This window comes from Sciurus vulgaris (assembly GCF_902686455.1).
Source record: "Sciurus vulgaris genome assembly, chromosome: 2".
Lineage (NCBI taxonomy): Eukaryota > Metazoa > Chordata > Mammalia > Rodentia > Sciuridae > Sciurus > Sciurus vulgaris.
In genome coordinates this window covers 49,709,065-49,726,254 of record NC_136462.1, presented here as the reverse complement: position 1 = coordinate 49,726,254, position 17,190 = coordinate 49,709,065, and the positions used below count along the sequence as shown (strand labels likewise).

The 17,190-nt window shown below is 34.2% G+C and overlaps 1 protein-coding gene across 1 annotated transcript; it reads left to right on the top strand.

Annotated features, from left to right (window-relative positions):
• Positions 1–326: 326 nt before the first annotated feature.
• Positions 327–16,969, top strand: PSMC6 (proteasome 26S subunit, ATPase 6). The gene is made up of 14 exons (XM_079121314.1): positions 327–465; positions 1,289–1,368; positions 1,451–1,490; positions 1,730–1,782; positions 4,070–4,137; positions 4,336–4,450; positions 6,712–6,799; positions 9,724–9,785; positions 9,876–9,999; positions 10,372–10,433; positions 12,444–12,564; positions 12,699–12,779; positions 13,573–13,644; positions 16,454–16,969. The coding sequence occupies exons 1-14, from the start codon at positions 339–341 to the stop codon at positions 16,570–16,572; spliced, it is 1,212 nt and encodes a 403-aa protein (XP_078977440.1). The 5' UTR covers positions 327–338; the 3' UTR covers positions 16,573–16,969.
• Positions 16,970–17,190: the final 221 nt, after the last annotated feature.

Below are 17,190 nucleotides of genomic sequence, written 5' to 3'. Positions count from 1 at the left end.
CACCGATAGGTCATCGGACCTATTTGGAGGTAGATATATTCCTCATTCAACTCCCTTCTCAGCTTATGCCGAGCTTTCCACGGTTCCAGCAAAGCAGTGACAACACCAAGGCTTTTCGGTAACCCGCGTCCTACTTTTCCCTTTCTGTCCTGCAGGATGCGGCATAGTAGGAGGTCTTCTTTCGTGCATAGGGGCACTCTAGGCGAAACAAGACACAGAGACGAGAGCCGTAGAGTAGCGAGGCGGGGCTAACCGGAAGGGGCGTGGCCATTCGAGAATCCGCCCCTCCAGGACTGCTCTCCCCGCCTCGCCCCGCCCCTTACCCCGCCCGGGCGGCCATGGCCATTCCCAGCATCCCCTATGAGCGACGGCTTCTCATCATGGCGGACCCTAGAGATAAGGCGCTTCAGGACTACCGCAAGAAGCTGCTGGAGCACAAGGAGATCGACGGCCGTCTTAAGGAGTGTGAGTGCACTTTTCTTTTCACATAACCTCTTCCTTGGACTCAATTCTGCCTCTGACAAAGAGGAGGCCTTTGACCAAGCCCAGCAGCCGAGCCCTGGGGATGAGAAGGCCTCGGTCCAGGGATAAGGCGCTTTGTCATCCGGCCCAGAGCTTGGGGAATAGTACCCCGTCAGGTGGGGAAATGGCCCGGTCCAGCCCGAGTGACATAGAGAACATCCAGGGTTTTGAGATGGGACTGGGAAAGGACTAGGGAAGTGGGAAACAAGTAGGCTAGGGATGTTTCCCAGATTGTTGTGCCAGGAGGCAGTATTGATTCGGGGATCCGGAGAGGGCAACCTCAGGAAGGCAGATTGGCTTGTTGGTGGAAGAGAGAAGGGGTCCAGTGATCGTAATAACCCTTCTGGTGTTTCCTGTTTTACTATATCAAGCATCTAAGTTTCCTTTACACCCTGAGCACTTAACTTTTTGTTATAGTGCTCCATGGAAAATACTGAGAGGTTTAATTAAATGAAGACCACAACCGTATGAGTCTATAATTTACTGATTAAATCATTTGGATTTGTAGTAGCAAATCCTGAAGTGTCAGGATATCTATCTGTAAGAATGTAACTTAAAATTTGCTTAAACAAGTATTGCAGATCAAAAAAATAAAGATATATTGCTTTTTTTGTAAAGTTTATTTTTACACTTGTTACCTTTTCATTACCAATGACAATTTCTTTTTGGCTTGATATAATGGATATGAAACTTACATAAAGTCAGACTTAAGTAAATGTACTAAGATTATTGTTCAATTTAAAATGTTTAAATTATGTTGTTTCAGTAAGGGAACAATTAAAAGAACTTACCAAGCAGTATGAAAAGTCTGAAAATGATCTGAAGGCCCTACAAAGTGTTGGGCAGGTAGGTAATGGATTCAGGGGTGTAGAAAGTGATGGTATTTTTTAGCTGTTGGCAAAAAGTAATGCTTTTTTTCCTTCCTTAGATTGTGGGTGAAGTGCTTAAACAACTAACCGAAGAAAAATGTAAGTGGATTAACTTATTAATTAGTAAAAATAACCAGTTCTTCCCCAATTTTTGAAATGCTTATTACTTTAGGGACAGTAATGCAGGGAGATGGTATACTTGTGTGGACTATGTTTTAACTATTGTCTACTTGGAGGACAGAAATAACACAACTCTCCATTGATGTGGAGATACATACACACACATACACATGTGTTTTTACTCTTTTTCAATTTATTCTTTTGTTTTCCTCTTCCAGTCATTGTTAAAGCTACAAATGGACCAAGATATGTTGTGGGTTGTCGACGACAGGTAATACCTGATGTTTGTATAGTGCCTTATAATTGACAAAAGTGCTTTCATATACCTTATATTTACATATTGAGATAAGCAGATCAGGCCTGATGCTCATAAGTCCCAAGGGTGATTTGTTCATACAGAGATAGTTATTAGCAAAGCATGAATTCAAATCGTGGTTTTTGCCTCCTGGTGTTCCATATATTCTACTGTATCACATTGCCTTAGTCAAATCCGCATACTTAAAAATCAAGGAATTTTATAACTGGAAAATAGATCTTTTTATTTTAATGTCTTTTTTGAAGAGGACTTAAAAAGTATTAGACACTATGAGTTACCTATGTTTTACATTTAAGCATTCAAAAATCTTTCTTATGTTCTATATTAGGAGCTAAGTTAATTTTGTTAGAGGTCATTTAGATTAGAAAAGACAAATAGAAACAACTCTAAATGCATGTTAAAGTCATCAAAACCTGCCAACAGATAGTTTAGAATCATTCAGTAGCATCTGAAATAAACTTATATTTTATTCTATTCTTTAGGAAGTGACCTGAGGTAGAGCATTCTAATATATGCATTGAAAGAACTTTATCTGAGTGTATGTTACAACAGGTTCAGGTTTTAAAACATTGATAACAACATGGATGTAGAATAGAATTTAACCCAGGGAATAAATCTCATATTAGGATTTTACCTAGCATATAAGTGAGTAACATTTTTCTAAGTCAGATATTAGATTCCTAATCTGACAAGGGATTTTTATTTCCCTTCAGGGCCCTCTGGATGCCAAAAATTGGCATTTCTAAGATATTTCATGTTTGTATGAGGGTATAGGAATATTTGGAAAGTGGAACATATCAATATATCAATGTATATATTCCTTGTGGGTATAAATAAACATTGAGATAGTTTCATATTGAGTAAAAAAACACTTTTTTCAAGGACCTCGCTTATAGGCAATATTTTTTGGCTTAGTCCACGTGTCCCCATCCCTGCCCACTCCCAATACTGGTAATTATACCCAGGTCCTTGTGCATACTTGGCAAATGCTTTACCACTAAGCTACATCCTTAGCTATTTTTATTTTTATTTTGAGACAAGGTGTCATTAAGTTGCACAGACTGAACTGGAACTTGCTCTCCTCCTCCCTTATTCTCCTGACTAGCTGGGATTCTACCTATATAGAATATATACCTTATATTCTATATATACCTATAAAGAATATATATGCCTTATACCTTGGCTAGCTTAATCCATTGCATTAAACCTAATATTTTGCCTATCATCACTTCATTTTAATTAGCACTCAGTCCTTAATTTCTAGCTCTTCGTAAAATCCCATGAAAAGCGGTCAGAAACTTGTATTTGCGGAGTTGTTAAAACTATCAAACAGCAACTTTAGTTTTGAAAAGTAAAATCCTGAGTGTATTCGATAAGTTTATGCAATTCTAAACAAGTAAATTACCATGCTTAGATATACCAATAAATTGTTTAGCATGATTCACCGTAATATATAATGTGCCTGGCTTAGTGTCTGGTGTGTAGCAAAGGCATGAATGATAGCTGCTGGGTTTGGGTTTGTTTTGTTTGTTTTGCAGTTTTGTTGTTGGTTCTTTATTTTTTTTTCTTTTTGCATTCTTTAGTATGTTAATAAAAATTGCAAAGGGGAAACAAAAGTCCATAAATGCATTTCCCCCAGTTGCTTGTGAATTTTGTAACACATTTTTCTTCTCAGAAGTTATACTTTTCAAAATAAATCTAAGGGGCGCCTTTAAAATGCCTATTTTCCTTCCCAGAATATTCACCAAGAGATTTTTCTATAAATGTTTTTGTACCAGTTCCTGAAGTCACTTTGCTTTAGGACCTGAATCAAAATAATGAGCAAAACTATATTAAGTAGTGTTTGAAGTGGAATTCTAAAGTCCATTCCTTTTTCAAAACTGAGGAGGGCTAGAGTTGTAGCTCAGTGGTAGAGCACTTGCCTTGCATGTATGAGGCACTGGATTCAATACTCAGTACTACATAAAAATAAAGGTATTTTTTTAAAAAGGTAGGCCATTACTTACCTCAAATTGTGTGTCAGTGATTGAACACTGAAATTGCACAAAAATGCATTCTTCTAATGAGCAGATGGAAATAACTTTAAATTATTACTTCTGTTGACATGGAGTTTATTATCTGATATTTGTGTTCTCTTTAAGAGTAAAAGTGAGTATTTGGGTAAAAGTGAATATTAAGCTCTTGTTAGAGTGTTATTCTCCATTTTATATGTTTATGTAATACCTTTGTTTTATAAAACTAGCTTGACAAAAGTAAGCTGAAGCCAGGAACAAGAGTTGCTTTGGATATGACTACACTAACTATCATGAGGTAGGTTTTGTATTGTTTCGTTTTCTTTTATTTTCACAGAGGGGAGGTTTTATCCAGAATATATGCTTCTTGAAATCAATGAATGTTTTGGTATTTTTTACCTTTAACTCATTTCTAATTGATTTAAGCATCCTCATAAAATCACCTACAAGCAAGTTATTTGTAAGCTGAGAGAAAATGCCTACCTTTTTATTCTAGATATTTGCCAAGAGAGGTGGATCCCCTTGTTTACAACATGTCTCATGAGGATCCTGGGAATGTTTCTTATTCTGAGATTGGAGGTCTGTCAGAACAGATTCGGGAATTAAGAGAGGTTGGTGTCTTGTGCTTTCATCTCTGAATTACTAATAAATAGTGCTGATGTTTGGATGCCTGAAGGGAGAAGCAGAATGAAAAATTACTTCTTGTCCATACATATTTCTTAAATATTATGCAATTAACTCTCTTGTAGAATATCATTGATTTCTCACCATGAGAATTACTAGCATTTGTTAATTTGGGGATTATTTGATGTTGGAAATCTTGTTCTTTCTGTGTTAAAGCAGAAATATAATCTGGTGTTCTTGCCATCTGTGGTTTTGATTGCCAAAATAGTGTATATGAGTTGGAGCACATTTGGTTTTTTTCTTAAACTTCTTTTTCTAGTTGTAGATGGACAGAATGTCTTTTTAAAAAAATTTTATTTTTTAAATTTTTGAATTCAGGGGTACTTGATCACTGAGCCACATCCCCAAACCTATTTTGTATTTCATTTAGAGACAGGGTCTCACTGAGTTGCTTAGCGACTCACTTTTGCTGAGGCTGGCGTTGAACTTGTGATCCTCCTGCCTCAGCCTCTCCTGAGCTGTTGGGATTACAGGCTTGTGCCTCTGTGTGCCACCGTGCCCGGCTCTTTGTTTATTTTTATGTGGTGCTAAGGAATAAACCCAGTGCCTTATGTATGCTAGGCGAGCACTCTGCCACTGAGCTGCAGCACGTTTGGATAACATGTATTTTTTAGTTTTTGCTAGCTTCTCACTCTTACAATAGAATAAGTTACCTGTGCCTTAGCTAGATTATTTTGTTAAAGCCTTTTGTTGCTATTTAAGAAAAATACTGACTTGGAGTGGTTTAAATCTTTGAAGGTTTTAGGTGAAGGCTCAAATCAGGATTGCCTTATATCACAACACAGATGGCTTCTTCACAGTTATCTGTGAAGCAGATTACAATGTCCTTTTGATTTTATTTGAATGTAAAATGGAAATATTTAGGAATGCATGGGAGTGGCTGAAAAGTCTTACCTCCTCTGATTTAAGCCCTAAGCCAGTAGTTCTTAGACTTCAGCACATTACATTTTCTTGTTCAGTTGTTAAAAGGCTGGGGATGCAGCTCAGTTTTAGAGTGCCTGCCAACATGGGTTTGATCCCTATTGCCTCCAGAAAAATTAAAAAATGAAGATATTTAGGTCCTTTGAGTGATTTTGATAAAGTTGTTGAGGGATGTGACACAGGAATTAGCATTTAAACAAACATTCCAGGTGATTGTGAAACCAAATTTTTCTCTGATCATACTTGAGAAAGTTTGGCTTAAGTATAAATTAAATGCCTGTTCTCATCTTCTATTTAGTGAAAGGGCAGCCAAGGGAAGAACAGTTGTTTCAATGTAACAGAAAACTTGGTTTCTGCAGTGATTTTGCTGCATCAGTTCTTCAACATAGAAGCAAAAGAAAACACAGCTATGTACTTTTCATCTGTAGGCACTTTAAAATATTGATTTTTCATACTTTTGACTTGTCCTAATCACACCTTGTAGACATAGTTATTCAATTTTTCTATTCTCCATTTTTTTTTCTGTGTATTGCTAATTGTGGTAGGACATTGAGAGTAGAGCATATCTCTCAGATGAAATTTTATACATAATTTTCTCTTTCTGGGAATTATAAATTATCAATTTTGTTCCCTGTTTTGGGATAATTTTGTGTTGTATTCCCAAAGCAAACTAGTATAAAACCTTTTGTTCACTTATTTATTTATTTATTTTTTGTACCAGGGACTGAACCCAGGGATACTTAACCACTGAGCCATGTCCCCAGCCCTTTTAATGTTTTATTTTGAGACAAGATCTCACTAAGTTGTGTAGGGGCCTCACTAAGTTGCTGAGGCTGGCTTTGAACTTGACATTCTCCTGCCTCAGCCTCCTCAGTCACTGAGATTATAGGCATGTGCCATCTAGCCTGACTTCATTGATTTATTTATTTTTTTGTAATGTAATTTTTTGTTGAGGTATAATTTACATTTGATAAACGCAGTTTTTAAGTGTACATTTCACTGTGTTTTGACACGTTGTATGCCTGTGTATAATCAAGTATGTAGTTTGTTAAAATAGCTATCATGTAAAATTTTGTAGATTTCAGATAAACCTCTAACATAAATGGTTTTACATAGTATAGAAATCTAGATGTCTTATGGATTATGATGTGTATGCCCCACTCTGTTGATATTAGGCTTTGAAAATGTGTTTAGTATGCAAATTAATATTTGAAAATATGTTAAAATATCTACTAACTTTTTAAGAAATGTGCTGTTTCTTTTCTAGGTAATAGAATTACCTCTTACAAATCCAGAATTATTCCAGCGAGTAGGAATAATACCTCCAAAAGGCTGTTTGTTATATGGACCACCAGGTTGGTATTGAATTTTGTCTACCTCACCTATAAATGAATGAATTAAAGAATTAAAAATAAATGGGGATTTAATATAGGAAATTCCAACCTCTACTCCATTCAGAATGAGAATTAGATAGGAGAGGTGTGTCTACTGCTCCCTTGGACATGTTTAGTTCATTGTACCTCATAATATATGTATTATAACAGACCATTTGATTTTGATGAAATATTCTCAGAGTGTGGTTCACAGACCCAGGTGTCTCTGAGATACTTTCTTGGGATCAACAAGATCAAAACTACTTTCATGGTTGAGACTATAGCTCCTCAGTGATAGAGCACTTGCCTACTGTACATGAAGCCCTGGGTTCCCTACTGAATTAGGGAAAAAAAGACTACTTTCATGATAGTAACATGTTATTTGGCTCCTTTACCATGTTATCATCTGTGTTGATGGTACAAAAGCTCTGTAGGTAAAATTACTTGAGTCTACAACATAAATCAGTTATTTGGGGCTTGGAAAGTACTTGTAGTCATTGTCCTCTTAATTGCCACATAGTTGCAGCATAATAAAAAATGCCACTTTCACTTTAAAATGTTGGTAAAGCAATAAAAAAATTAATTTTATTAAATCCTCATCCTTAAATTAAATTTTGTGTTTTATGTGATAAAATGGAAAGTGTATATATATACAAAGTATTTCTGCTACATATTGAAAAGGATAATTGTATTTAGGAAAAGCACTTGGGCAGTTGAATTGTCAGATAAATGAACTGCTTTTCTTGGAATTTCAGTTTTACTTAAAAGGCTAATTTTTATTCTGCGATCATTCAGACTGGTTATTGCTTATTGGTTAATAGTTACTGCTAATTCAGACCAGTACAAATTGTTTCCAAAGTGAACAAAATGAGCTTATCATGTTGAATACAGCTGAAGGACTGGGCAGTGGTCAGAGGGGCCTGGCAGGTAGGTTAGTGGTAGAGCACTTTCTTCATGTGCATGAGGACCTGGATTTGATACCCAGCATTGCAAAAAAAGAAAAGTAACCAAAAGGAAACAGACGACATCATCTGCTGCTAGTAGTAAAATTTGAGCTTTCAAGTAAATTAGAACTTTTAAAAACTATTGTCTGGTGTTGCAAGTTTGACAGCTTTCTAATGTTAATTCTTGGAGACTTTGCTTAAAAGATGTGCAGTGATATTAATAAATCAGATAATTATTATATAATGAAAAATGTCAACATTTTGGAGACTTGCCTAATGCACTGAACCAGTAGTTTCCAAATGACCAAAGCTTGATGTTAAAAATATTCATAGATAAAAGATTTGTTTACTATGCAGTATAGACCAGTGCATTTTAATTTAACAGAAGTATTTATCATGATGCATGTTGTAAGCAGGGTTTGATATATTTCTAAAGAATGGCTAATATTAATTCTGTTATCAAATTCTAAATTTTTAGAATGATGAATGATAATAATTATTGGCAAGGATTTGGGGGAAATGGAACTTTTTTATACTGATGGTGAGAATGTAAATTGGTGCCGCCATTACGGAAAACAGTGCAGTGATACCATGTGATCCACCAATTTCACTTCTGAGTATATATCCAAAGGAAATGAAATTCATATGTTGGAGATACAGCTGCACTCCCATGTTCATTGCAACATTATACAATTGCTAAGACTAACCTAAATGCACATCAGCTGATGAAAAAAATGAAGAAAATGTACAAATACACAAAGGAATACTATTCAGTCTTAAAAAGAAGTTTGGTCATTCATAAGAACGTGGATGAATCTACAGAATATTAAGCTAAGTGAAATAAGCCAGGAAAACAGCCAAGAAAGACAAATACTACGTGGTCTTATGTGTGGAATTTGAAAAGTTGAGATCATAGAAGTAGAGAATAGAATGGTTTTCAGAAGCTACAGGTGATTTGGCAGGGAGGAAGATACAGATATGCACAGGGGAGATTTAGGCAAAGGGTACAGAGTTCAGTTAGATAGGAGGGAAAATGCTAGTGATTTATAACATGGTGACCATAGTTAATGTTTTTCTTTTTTTCCTTTGTTTTTTTTTTGCAATGTTGGGTATCAAGCCACGATCTTGCACATGCTAGGCAAGTGCTCTGCCACTGAACTACTTCCCAAGTCAGGTGTACATTTTTTTTAAATGTGTTAGCTACTTCAAAGTTGCTGTAAGAGTAGACTTTAAATGTTCTCACTGTAATGATAAGTATATGTTAGTATGATTTAATCATTCCAGTGCATAAACATGTGTCAGTGTCTCATTTTATATGTGTTCAATTATTATTTGTCAATTAAAAACAAAATTATAGGCTGTGTGCGGAGGTGTATACCTGTAATCCCAGCAGCTTGGGAGGCTGAGGCAGGAGGATCTCAAGTTCAAAGCCAACCTCAGAAATGACGAGGTGCTAAGCAATTCAGTGAGACCCTGTCTCTAAATAAAATACAAAATAGGACTGGGGATTTGGTGCAGTGGTTGAGTGCCTCTGAGTTCAATCCCAGGTAACCCCCCAAAAAATAAAAAATGAAATAAAATTACAAGTTGGGCATAGTGGCACATACCTGTAATCCCAGCGGCTCAGAAGGCTCATGAGTTCAAAGCTAACCTCAGCAAGGCCCTGTCAATAGATACAATATAAAAAGGCTGGGGATGTGACTCGGTAGGAAGGTGCCCCTGGGTTCAATCCCTTGTACCAAAAAATAAATAAACAAATAAATATAAAATAAAATTACAAGGGCTATTTTGAATAAAATTTAATATTTAATATTGAGGAGCTTTAGAATATTAAATGAAAATTTTATTTAGAATTTATCTTTAATTTTGCGAAATTTACTCGCCAAAGGATTACATTCTTCAAAGACTTTTGAAAATTTGTTTTACTTTCTATGTAATTAGAACTTCTTTTGTCATTCCTAGGCACAGGAAAAACACTCTTGGCACGAGCTGTTGCTAGCCAACTGGACTGCAATTTCTTAAAGGTGACAAAAAAGAAAATTCTTTTGTAGTTGTTGAAATTAAATTGTATTCAAATTGCCTTGTATTTAACTTAATATTTTTCCTTTAATTAGGTTGTATCTAGTTCTATTGTAGACAAGTACATTGGTGAAAGTGCTCGTTTGATTAGAGAAATGTTTAATTATGCCAGGGATCATCAGCCATGCATCATTTTTATGGATGAAATAGATGCTATTGGTAAGAATAAAACCTTTTAGATTTTATTTAAAGTTTTTGAAAGAGTTAAGAGAAAGTTTTCTAGAACTTTAAAAGAACTTTCTCCCCGCCCCCCCCCAACTTGTAAGTGTAACTTGTATGAAGTAGATAACAATGATTGGATATTATTTTTCAAAGATTAGAAAGTTTAACCAGTTTTACTAAATAACCTTTGATATTGACAAAATGAGGAATATTATACCAAAATCATTTCTAATTTTCTTAGTACAATTCTTACTATTTAATTTTTATGTTAATATTTTTAACCCTAGAACTACTATTATTTTGTTTTTTTAAATGATGGTTATAGAGAAAGTGAGTAAAGCATATAAATTTCAAAATCTGTTATTTTAGGTGGTCGTCGGTTTTCTGAAGGTACTTCAGCTGACAGAGAGATTCAGAGAACTTTAATGGAGGTAATATTTGGTACAGAGGGTTCATACAGAAATTAGTAATTATTAAATGAAGAACTGAACTGAACATTGCATATTTGAAGGTCAAAATATGTACCAGAGTTTAATGAAGAAATAAAAATAAGGTGGCATGGTGTTGCATTCCTCAAATCCTAGTGACTAAGGAGGCTAAGGCAGGAGAATTGCAATTTGGAGGGCCAGCTTCAGCAGCTTAGCAAGACCCTGTCTCAAAAAACACAAAAAAATGGTGGTAGAGCACATGGGTTCAATCCCCAGTGCTGGTGGGAGGTGGAAAAGGAAAGAAAAAGAAAAGTGAAATTTGAAAATATGTACAGGAATGAAAATATTTCTGTGTCAAACTAAGAAAATGACTATTACTGAGGGGGATGGAGGTATAGGGAAAAGTTGATCAATGGGTACTAAGCTACAGTTAGGAATAAGAAGAAGTTTTCTTGTGCTATTGCACAGTAGGATGACTGGATAACAGTTATGTACTGTGTATTGCAAAAAGCTAGGAGAAAAGAATTCCAGATATTTTATCCTTAAGGAAGTGTTATATGTTTAAGGAGATAGGAGAAAATAAGGTAATCTACAAAATTCCATTTGGTATACATTCATACTATTGTATTTTTTGAGAAGATCAACCATTTAGATGTTTATATTGTATATTGAGCATCTTATATAGTGAATGTGATCTTGTGCTAGTTTTATCAAGACATTTTAGGACTAATGAACATATTAAAATTGGCAATCAATATGTTATAATTATGTCTGAGATGACTCAAAATCGTTCTTTCCTTTCTTGCTCTCTTGCTGAGATTGAGAAGCAACTAAAATGGTTTTGATAATTAAGGTAGATGATGGAATGGAGTAGTATACATAAAGCCTTTCCCTACACTTCTCTTTTCCCACTCAAGATTTTGTGAATATGATGGCATAATCCCAAATACATTTTTCCACTTCTGCAAACAGAAACTAGGTAGACTAGGCAATGCAGTGTCAAATTCTATCTCATTAGAGGAATTTGAAAATCACTCTTTATAAATTAATGCTGATGTACTCAGAAAGTATGTAGTATTTTTTAATTGAATTCTAGTGTCTCTTAGAAACCTTAAACTTAACTGTTTTAAAGCAGTACAGCTGGGTGCAATGGCACACACCGGTAATCAAAGCAGCACAGGAGGCTTAGGCAGGAGGATCTCAAGTTCCAGTCCAGTCTCAGCAGTTCATGAGACCCTAAGCAACTTAGCAAGGCCCTGTCTCAAAAGAAAAAATAAAAAAGAGTTGGGGATGTGACTCGGGGGTTAAGTACCCCTGGGTTGAATCTCCTACTATCCAAAAAAAAAAAACAAAGAAAGAAAGAAAACAACACAAATATTAGTTATATTCATGGAATCGATAATGTCCTCAAATATTAGTTATATTCATGGAATCGATAATGTCCTCATCTAACACCCATTATCAGGCTGCCTATATTTAGAGTTTGTTAAATGTAGTGAGTTTTCAATATTTATTGAAGAAAACTAGGAATCAAAGGATATATTTTTGATGTCTCTCAGTATTTCTATGTATGGTAGAATTATTTGAAAAGATACTTTATTATCAGATTTATAGGAAAGTCTTTATATTCACATATCTTAATGTAAATGTTATGTCTGATATATCAATCATTTTATGTGTTAGATTGTTTTTGAAAAAATATATGAAAAAAAGTTTGAACATTGGAAATTAGATCCACATAGTTTAATTTCATAATTCTTGACTAAATGGAAACCTTTAGATTTATTAAAACTAGATAGCTATGAAAACATATCTATCTTGGAACTTTGAGGATAGACAGTATATCCTAAAGGAAAGGAAGAAGCAGAATTTCATCAAATGACCATTCTGAATGTCACATTTCTATCTGTATGCAACATATTTGAAGGTATTAGGCATAAAAAAGTATGTGCTATCTAATTTTTAAGTAGTATGTTTTCGTAGACTATGTCTTACAATGTTTAATGTTCTTAGTTACTGAATCAAATGGATGGATTTGATACTCTGCATAGAGTTAAAATGATCATGGCTACAAACAGACCAGATACACTGGACCCTGCTTTATTGCGTCCAGGAAGATTAGATAGAAAAATACGTGAGTTAAAGTTCTTTACTTGCTATCTGTTTTTACTTTGTGTTCATTTCTCTTTTTATAACTTTCCTCACTCCCACTTTACTTTAAACTATGTATATACATATAAATAATTTATTATAATTTCTTATTTTTAGATATTGATTTACCAAATGAACAAGCAAGATTAGATATATTGAAAATCCATGCAGGACCCATTACAAAGCATGGTGAAATAGGTAAGGAAATAACCTATTTTATATGTATTTACATTTTGATAAATGAAGCAAAAATAGTGTTGAATATTAATAGCCTACCAAATTTAGTTTCTTTTTTTTGAGTGGGGGGCGTTTACTGGGGATTGAACTCAGGGGCATTTGACCACTGAGCCACGCCCCCCAGCCCTATTTTGCATTTGATTTAGAGACAGGGTCTCACTGAGTTGGTTAATGCCTCACTTTTGCTGAGGCTGGCTCTGAACTCTTGATCCTCCTTCCTCAACCTCTTTGAGGAAGCTTACAGTGAACTTGAACCTGTTGGACACTAATTAATGAATATCTGAATGATTTCTAATAGAAATTGCCTACCTTATATTGCCTGATAAAAAGTATCTTGTCAGAGTTATTCAAATCATAGTGTTTATTTTTTTTTTATTTCTCTTCTTGTTCTGTATCAAATCCATGCTACCCTAAACCTACAGCTCTTTAATTCATGTCTGTCATGTGGGTGGGTAGAGAGGCCACTTAACTATTATTGTTATCCTAGGTCTAATACTACTTGAAGCTTAACCAGAAACTAGAAAAATTTTTAGTTTTCAGTTGTTAATATGGTGAATGTTCATGTATGTCAAAATACACCCTTCTGTCATGTATATCTAAAAACAACAAATAAAAAATAATATTGTGGAATGTTTTAGGTACTATATAGCTGCTCAGATTCAAATTAAGCTCTTCCATTTAATTTTCCATGTAGTCATAAAGCAAAAAAGGTCTTTTTTTTTAATACTTACTTCCAGTATTTTTTCCCAAACAGATTATGAAGCAATTGTGAAGCTATCAGATGGTTTTAATGGAGCAGACCTGAGAAATGTTTGTACTGAAGCAGGTAAGGGTATAAAGCATACTTTAGCTATCGATTTTAATATTTTAAATCTCTTATAACTATTTTGAGTTTTCTAAAAGCAGAGACTGGACCTTGCAAGAATTGAGTGTATGTTGGGGTTTTGTTTGGGAATTGATTTCCAGATAGCGAGAGAGAACAGGACAAGTGAGATGGAAAAAGGGAAAGATAACATATAAGGATACACCATTGAGGCTGGAGTTGTGGCTCAGTCGTAGAGCACTTGCCTGGCATGTGTGAGGCCCTGGGTTTGGTCCTCAGCACCTCATATAAATAAATAAATGAAATAAAAAGATCCATTGACAACTAAAAAATATTTAAAAAAAAAAAAAAAAAAAGATACACCATTGAGGCAGCTTCTATAGAGAAGGAGTGTTTGAATTTGAGGAGACTTTAAAAGAACATATAGAATGTCTCTTATGATTAACTGGCAGAAAGATGAGAGACTAGAATATTTATTTCTAGCACTCCTACCCCATTGAATGAAATTTGTCCTTGGAGGTGTTAACTCCTTTGCACTTCTGAATGCCTATGAATGGAGTGTAGGAAGGCAGGCACATATAGGATACTGGCCCCTGAAGTCTGAGCCTATAAAATGGTTACACCTGTGGCTAGGATTAGAATGGGCCAGCACCAAGGATATGTGCTGCAAAATGGATAACATCTATTCTGATACTAGTCTATGAGCAATACTCCTTGAAAGATTGATTTATGAATTCTGTGATGACACAACTTGTGTAAAATGCATTTTAAAATATAATCGTCCTAGATCATGTGATACAATTTTTATTTCTGGTACCAAGTGGCTTTAAAACCCTCCCTTGGGCTGGGGTTATAGCCCAGTAGTGAAGCACTTGCCTCGCATGTGTGAGACACTGGGTTCAATCCTTACCACCACATAAAAATAAATAAAGGTGCTGTGTCCATCTATAACTAAAAATATTTAAAAAGAACAAAAACAAAAACCCTCCCTAAAGTTGTTCGATCTTTGTTTTCTATACAGAATCTTAATGTCAAAAACCAAATTTCTATAATAATTTTTTATCATTACTAACTACCTGGATTGTAGGTGAACTAGTTTCTTAAGTATTATAGTATGTGATTTCCTCTGTCTTTCATATCATGTTTAATATTATTTTAACATTTCTTGTAAATTCAACAGTGTTTAAAAGAGGCTGCTCAGGCATTACTTCTCAGTAGGAATGTGTTCATGGGTATATTGTGACTCAGTATCTGGATCAAAGATCTATAGGTCTAGAAGCTGTCAGCATAAATCATAGTAAATCATGTTTATAGAGACTTGTCAATAAAAATATCGAGATAAACTATCATATGATTTGAACTACTTAGAGTAATTTATGACATTCTTTTTCTAAAATCCATACCAGATGAAATTGCTCTCAGAAGATTGCTTTGGTGAAATTTATAATCAAAACAGAAGCAATGCTGTGTTCTTAAAGTTTGATGCTATCAAATTTTGATAGGCACTTTTCACATTAAAAAGAATTTAACTCTATTATGTATTATGTATTTATTACAAATGCAATTTTTTTTCTGAATATTTTTGATCCATGAATGCAGGATGCAGGACAGTGACTATAGTAGTAATCATTATTTTTCTTAAAGAACAATCATTTCCATTCACCTGATTTTTAGGACAACATAAAATGACTATTTTAAAGACTCCCTTATATTGAAATTCAGAAAGGAAACGTAGGAAGTAACCCTTGAAATCTTCTATTTTAAGCTTCTTATATGCTTGGCAATTCAATTCAAGCAGATCCTCAGTGAATTTTTAGTATGATTCATGTAATTCATAGATAATTATGTCATACCAGCTGTAGTTTATCAGGATAGTATGATTATCTCAAAATCTAGGACCCATATCAATGACATATCTGGTGTTAGAAAAGAAACAAAAAGTTTTACTTCTTGATCAAAAACTTGAAAGAAAAAAATGAATTGGGGCTAGGGAAGAATAGAGTTACTTTAGGTAGAGGGTATTGAAGGGGGAGGGGAAGTGTATAGGAATAGGAGAGATAGTTGAATGAATCAAACATTATTACCCTGGTACATATACAACTATATGACCAGTGGGATTCTACATCAAGTATAACCAGAAGAATAAGAAATTATACTCCATTATATGTGATGCATCAGAGTGCATTATAGTGTCATGTATAACTAATTAAAACAAATAAAAATTTAAAGTATATGTCAAAAAATTGAATTGTTATATTTGAATATGAATCAAAATATTAATTTTGTTCATAAATAAGTTTTAATACATAAATAGTGGCTCTGATTTTTTTGTTAAAGTCCACTGTTTGCTTTGTATAATTTCTCATTCCTTAAGCCTTTGATTATTTGCAAGGAATGGCTATGAAAATTGCTGCAGGTGTTTTGTTTTTGTTAATAAATGTACTTTCTTCCTGGGAATCACTGCCTATAGCATTAAGAAACTATGCTTAAAATGTATATGTGCTGTTGATAGTTTTGGGGGTTTTTTGTTTTTGTTTTTTACTAAGAGCTAACTTTGATTCAGAGACAATTTGAGCCAAATTTTAAATATTCATGTAATTGTCTCATCATCTTTTTGGTTTGAAAAATGATGCTCACCATAGCTGTGGAAATCAGTTGAACAAAAATAGTTTTTAACAAATTAGAACTACTGGCTCAGATGTAGTAAATCTAGTTTCCTTCACATTTACTCCATAGATTTATGTTTAGTTTTCTTATAATAAACGTAGTTTACATATGATATATAGCAATGATATTATTTTATTCTTCACAGGTATGTTTGCAATTCGTGCTGATCATGATTTTGTAGTTCAAGAAGACTTCATGAAAGCAGTCAGAAAAGTGGCTGATTCTAAGAAGCTAGAGTCTAAATTGGACTACAAACCTGTGTAAATTTATTGTAAGGTTTTTGGATGGCTGCATGACAGACACTGACTTAATGAAAAATAAAGTTAAAGAAAATAATGTATGTATTGGCAATGATCTCATTAAATGTGTATGAATAAAAAATATGTATGAGTAACAAAAAAATTAGTATGTAATTCAGTAATTCAACTTTTAAAATTGACACAGAAGAAATTTGTGTTTGTTAATGTTGCATTTATCGCAGCAAAAGTTACAAGAGAAGAGTGTTGATGCTTTTCGTATTTGCCATGTGAGCATTTTGTAAAACACTGAAAATGGTTTGAAAATAGTACAAGAGAGCATTTCTTAATTAAGACTTATTTTATATCATTTGTTTTCCTCATTCTAACAAAGTTTAATAAAATCTGTTTGATTTAGTTCTACATATATTCTTGTCTTTTTTAAGAGTATATTTACTGTGTTCCTTTAGGTCCTTCAGAAGTAAACTATTTTATTTTAGTTTTTTGGGGGTTATTTGAGATTGAACCCAGGGACACTCTACCACCAATCTAGTGTGACCCTAGTCCTTTTTATTTTTTAATTTGAGACAGCATCTTGCTAAGTTGCCCGGGTTGGCATTGCACTTGGCAGTCCTCCTGCCTCAGC

Excerpts from the sequence above, each read along its gene's own strand:
- PSMC6 (XM_079121314.1), top strand. The coding sequence starts at position 339 with ATGGCCATTCCCAGCATCCCCTATGAGCGACGGCTTCTCATCATGGCG. Across the intron at positions 4,138-4,335 it reads ACTACACTAACTATCATGAG|ATATTTGCCAAGAGAGGTGG; the intron begins GTAGGTTTTGTA and ends TTTTTATTCTAG. Across the intron at positions 10,000-10,371 it reads GGATGAAATAGATGCTATTG|GTGGTCGTCGGTTTTCTGAA; the intron begins GTAAGAATAAAA and ends CTGTTATTTTAG.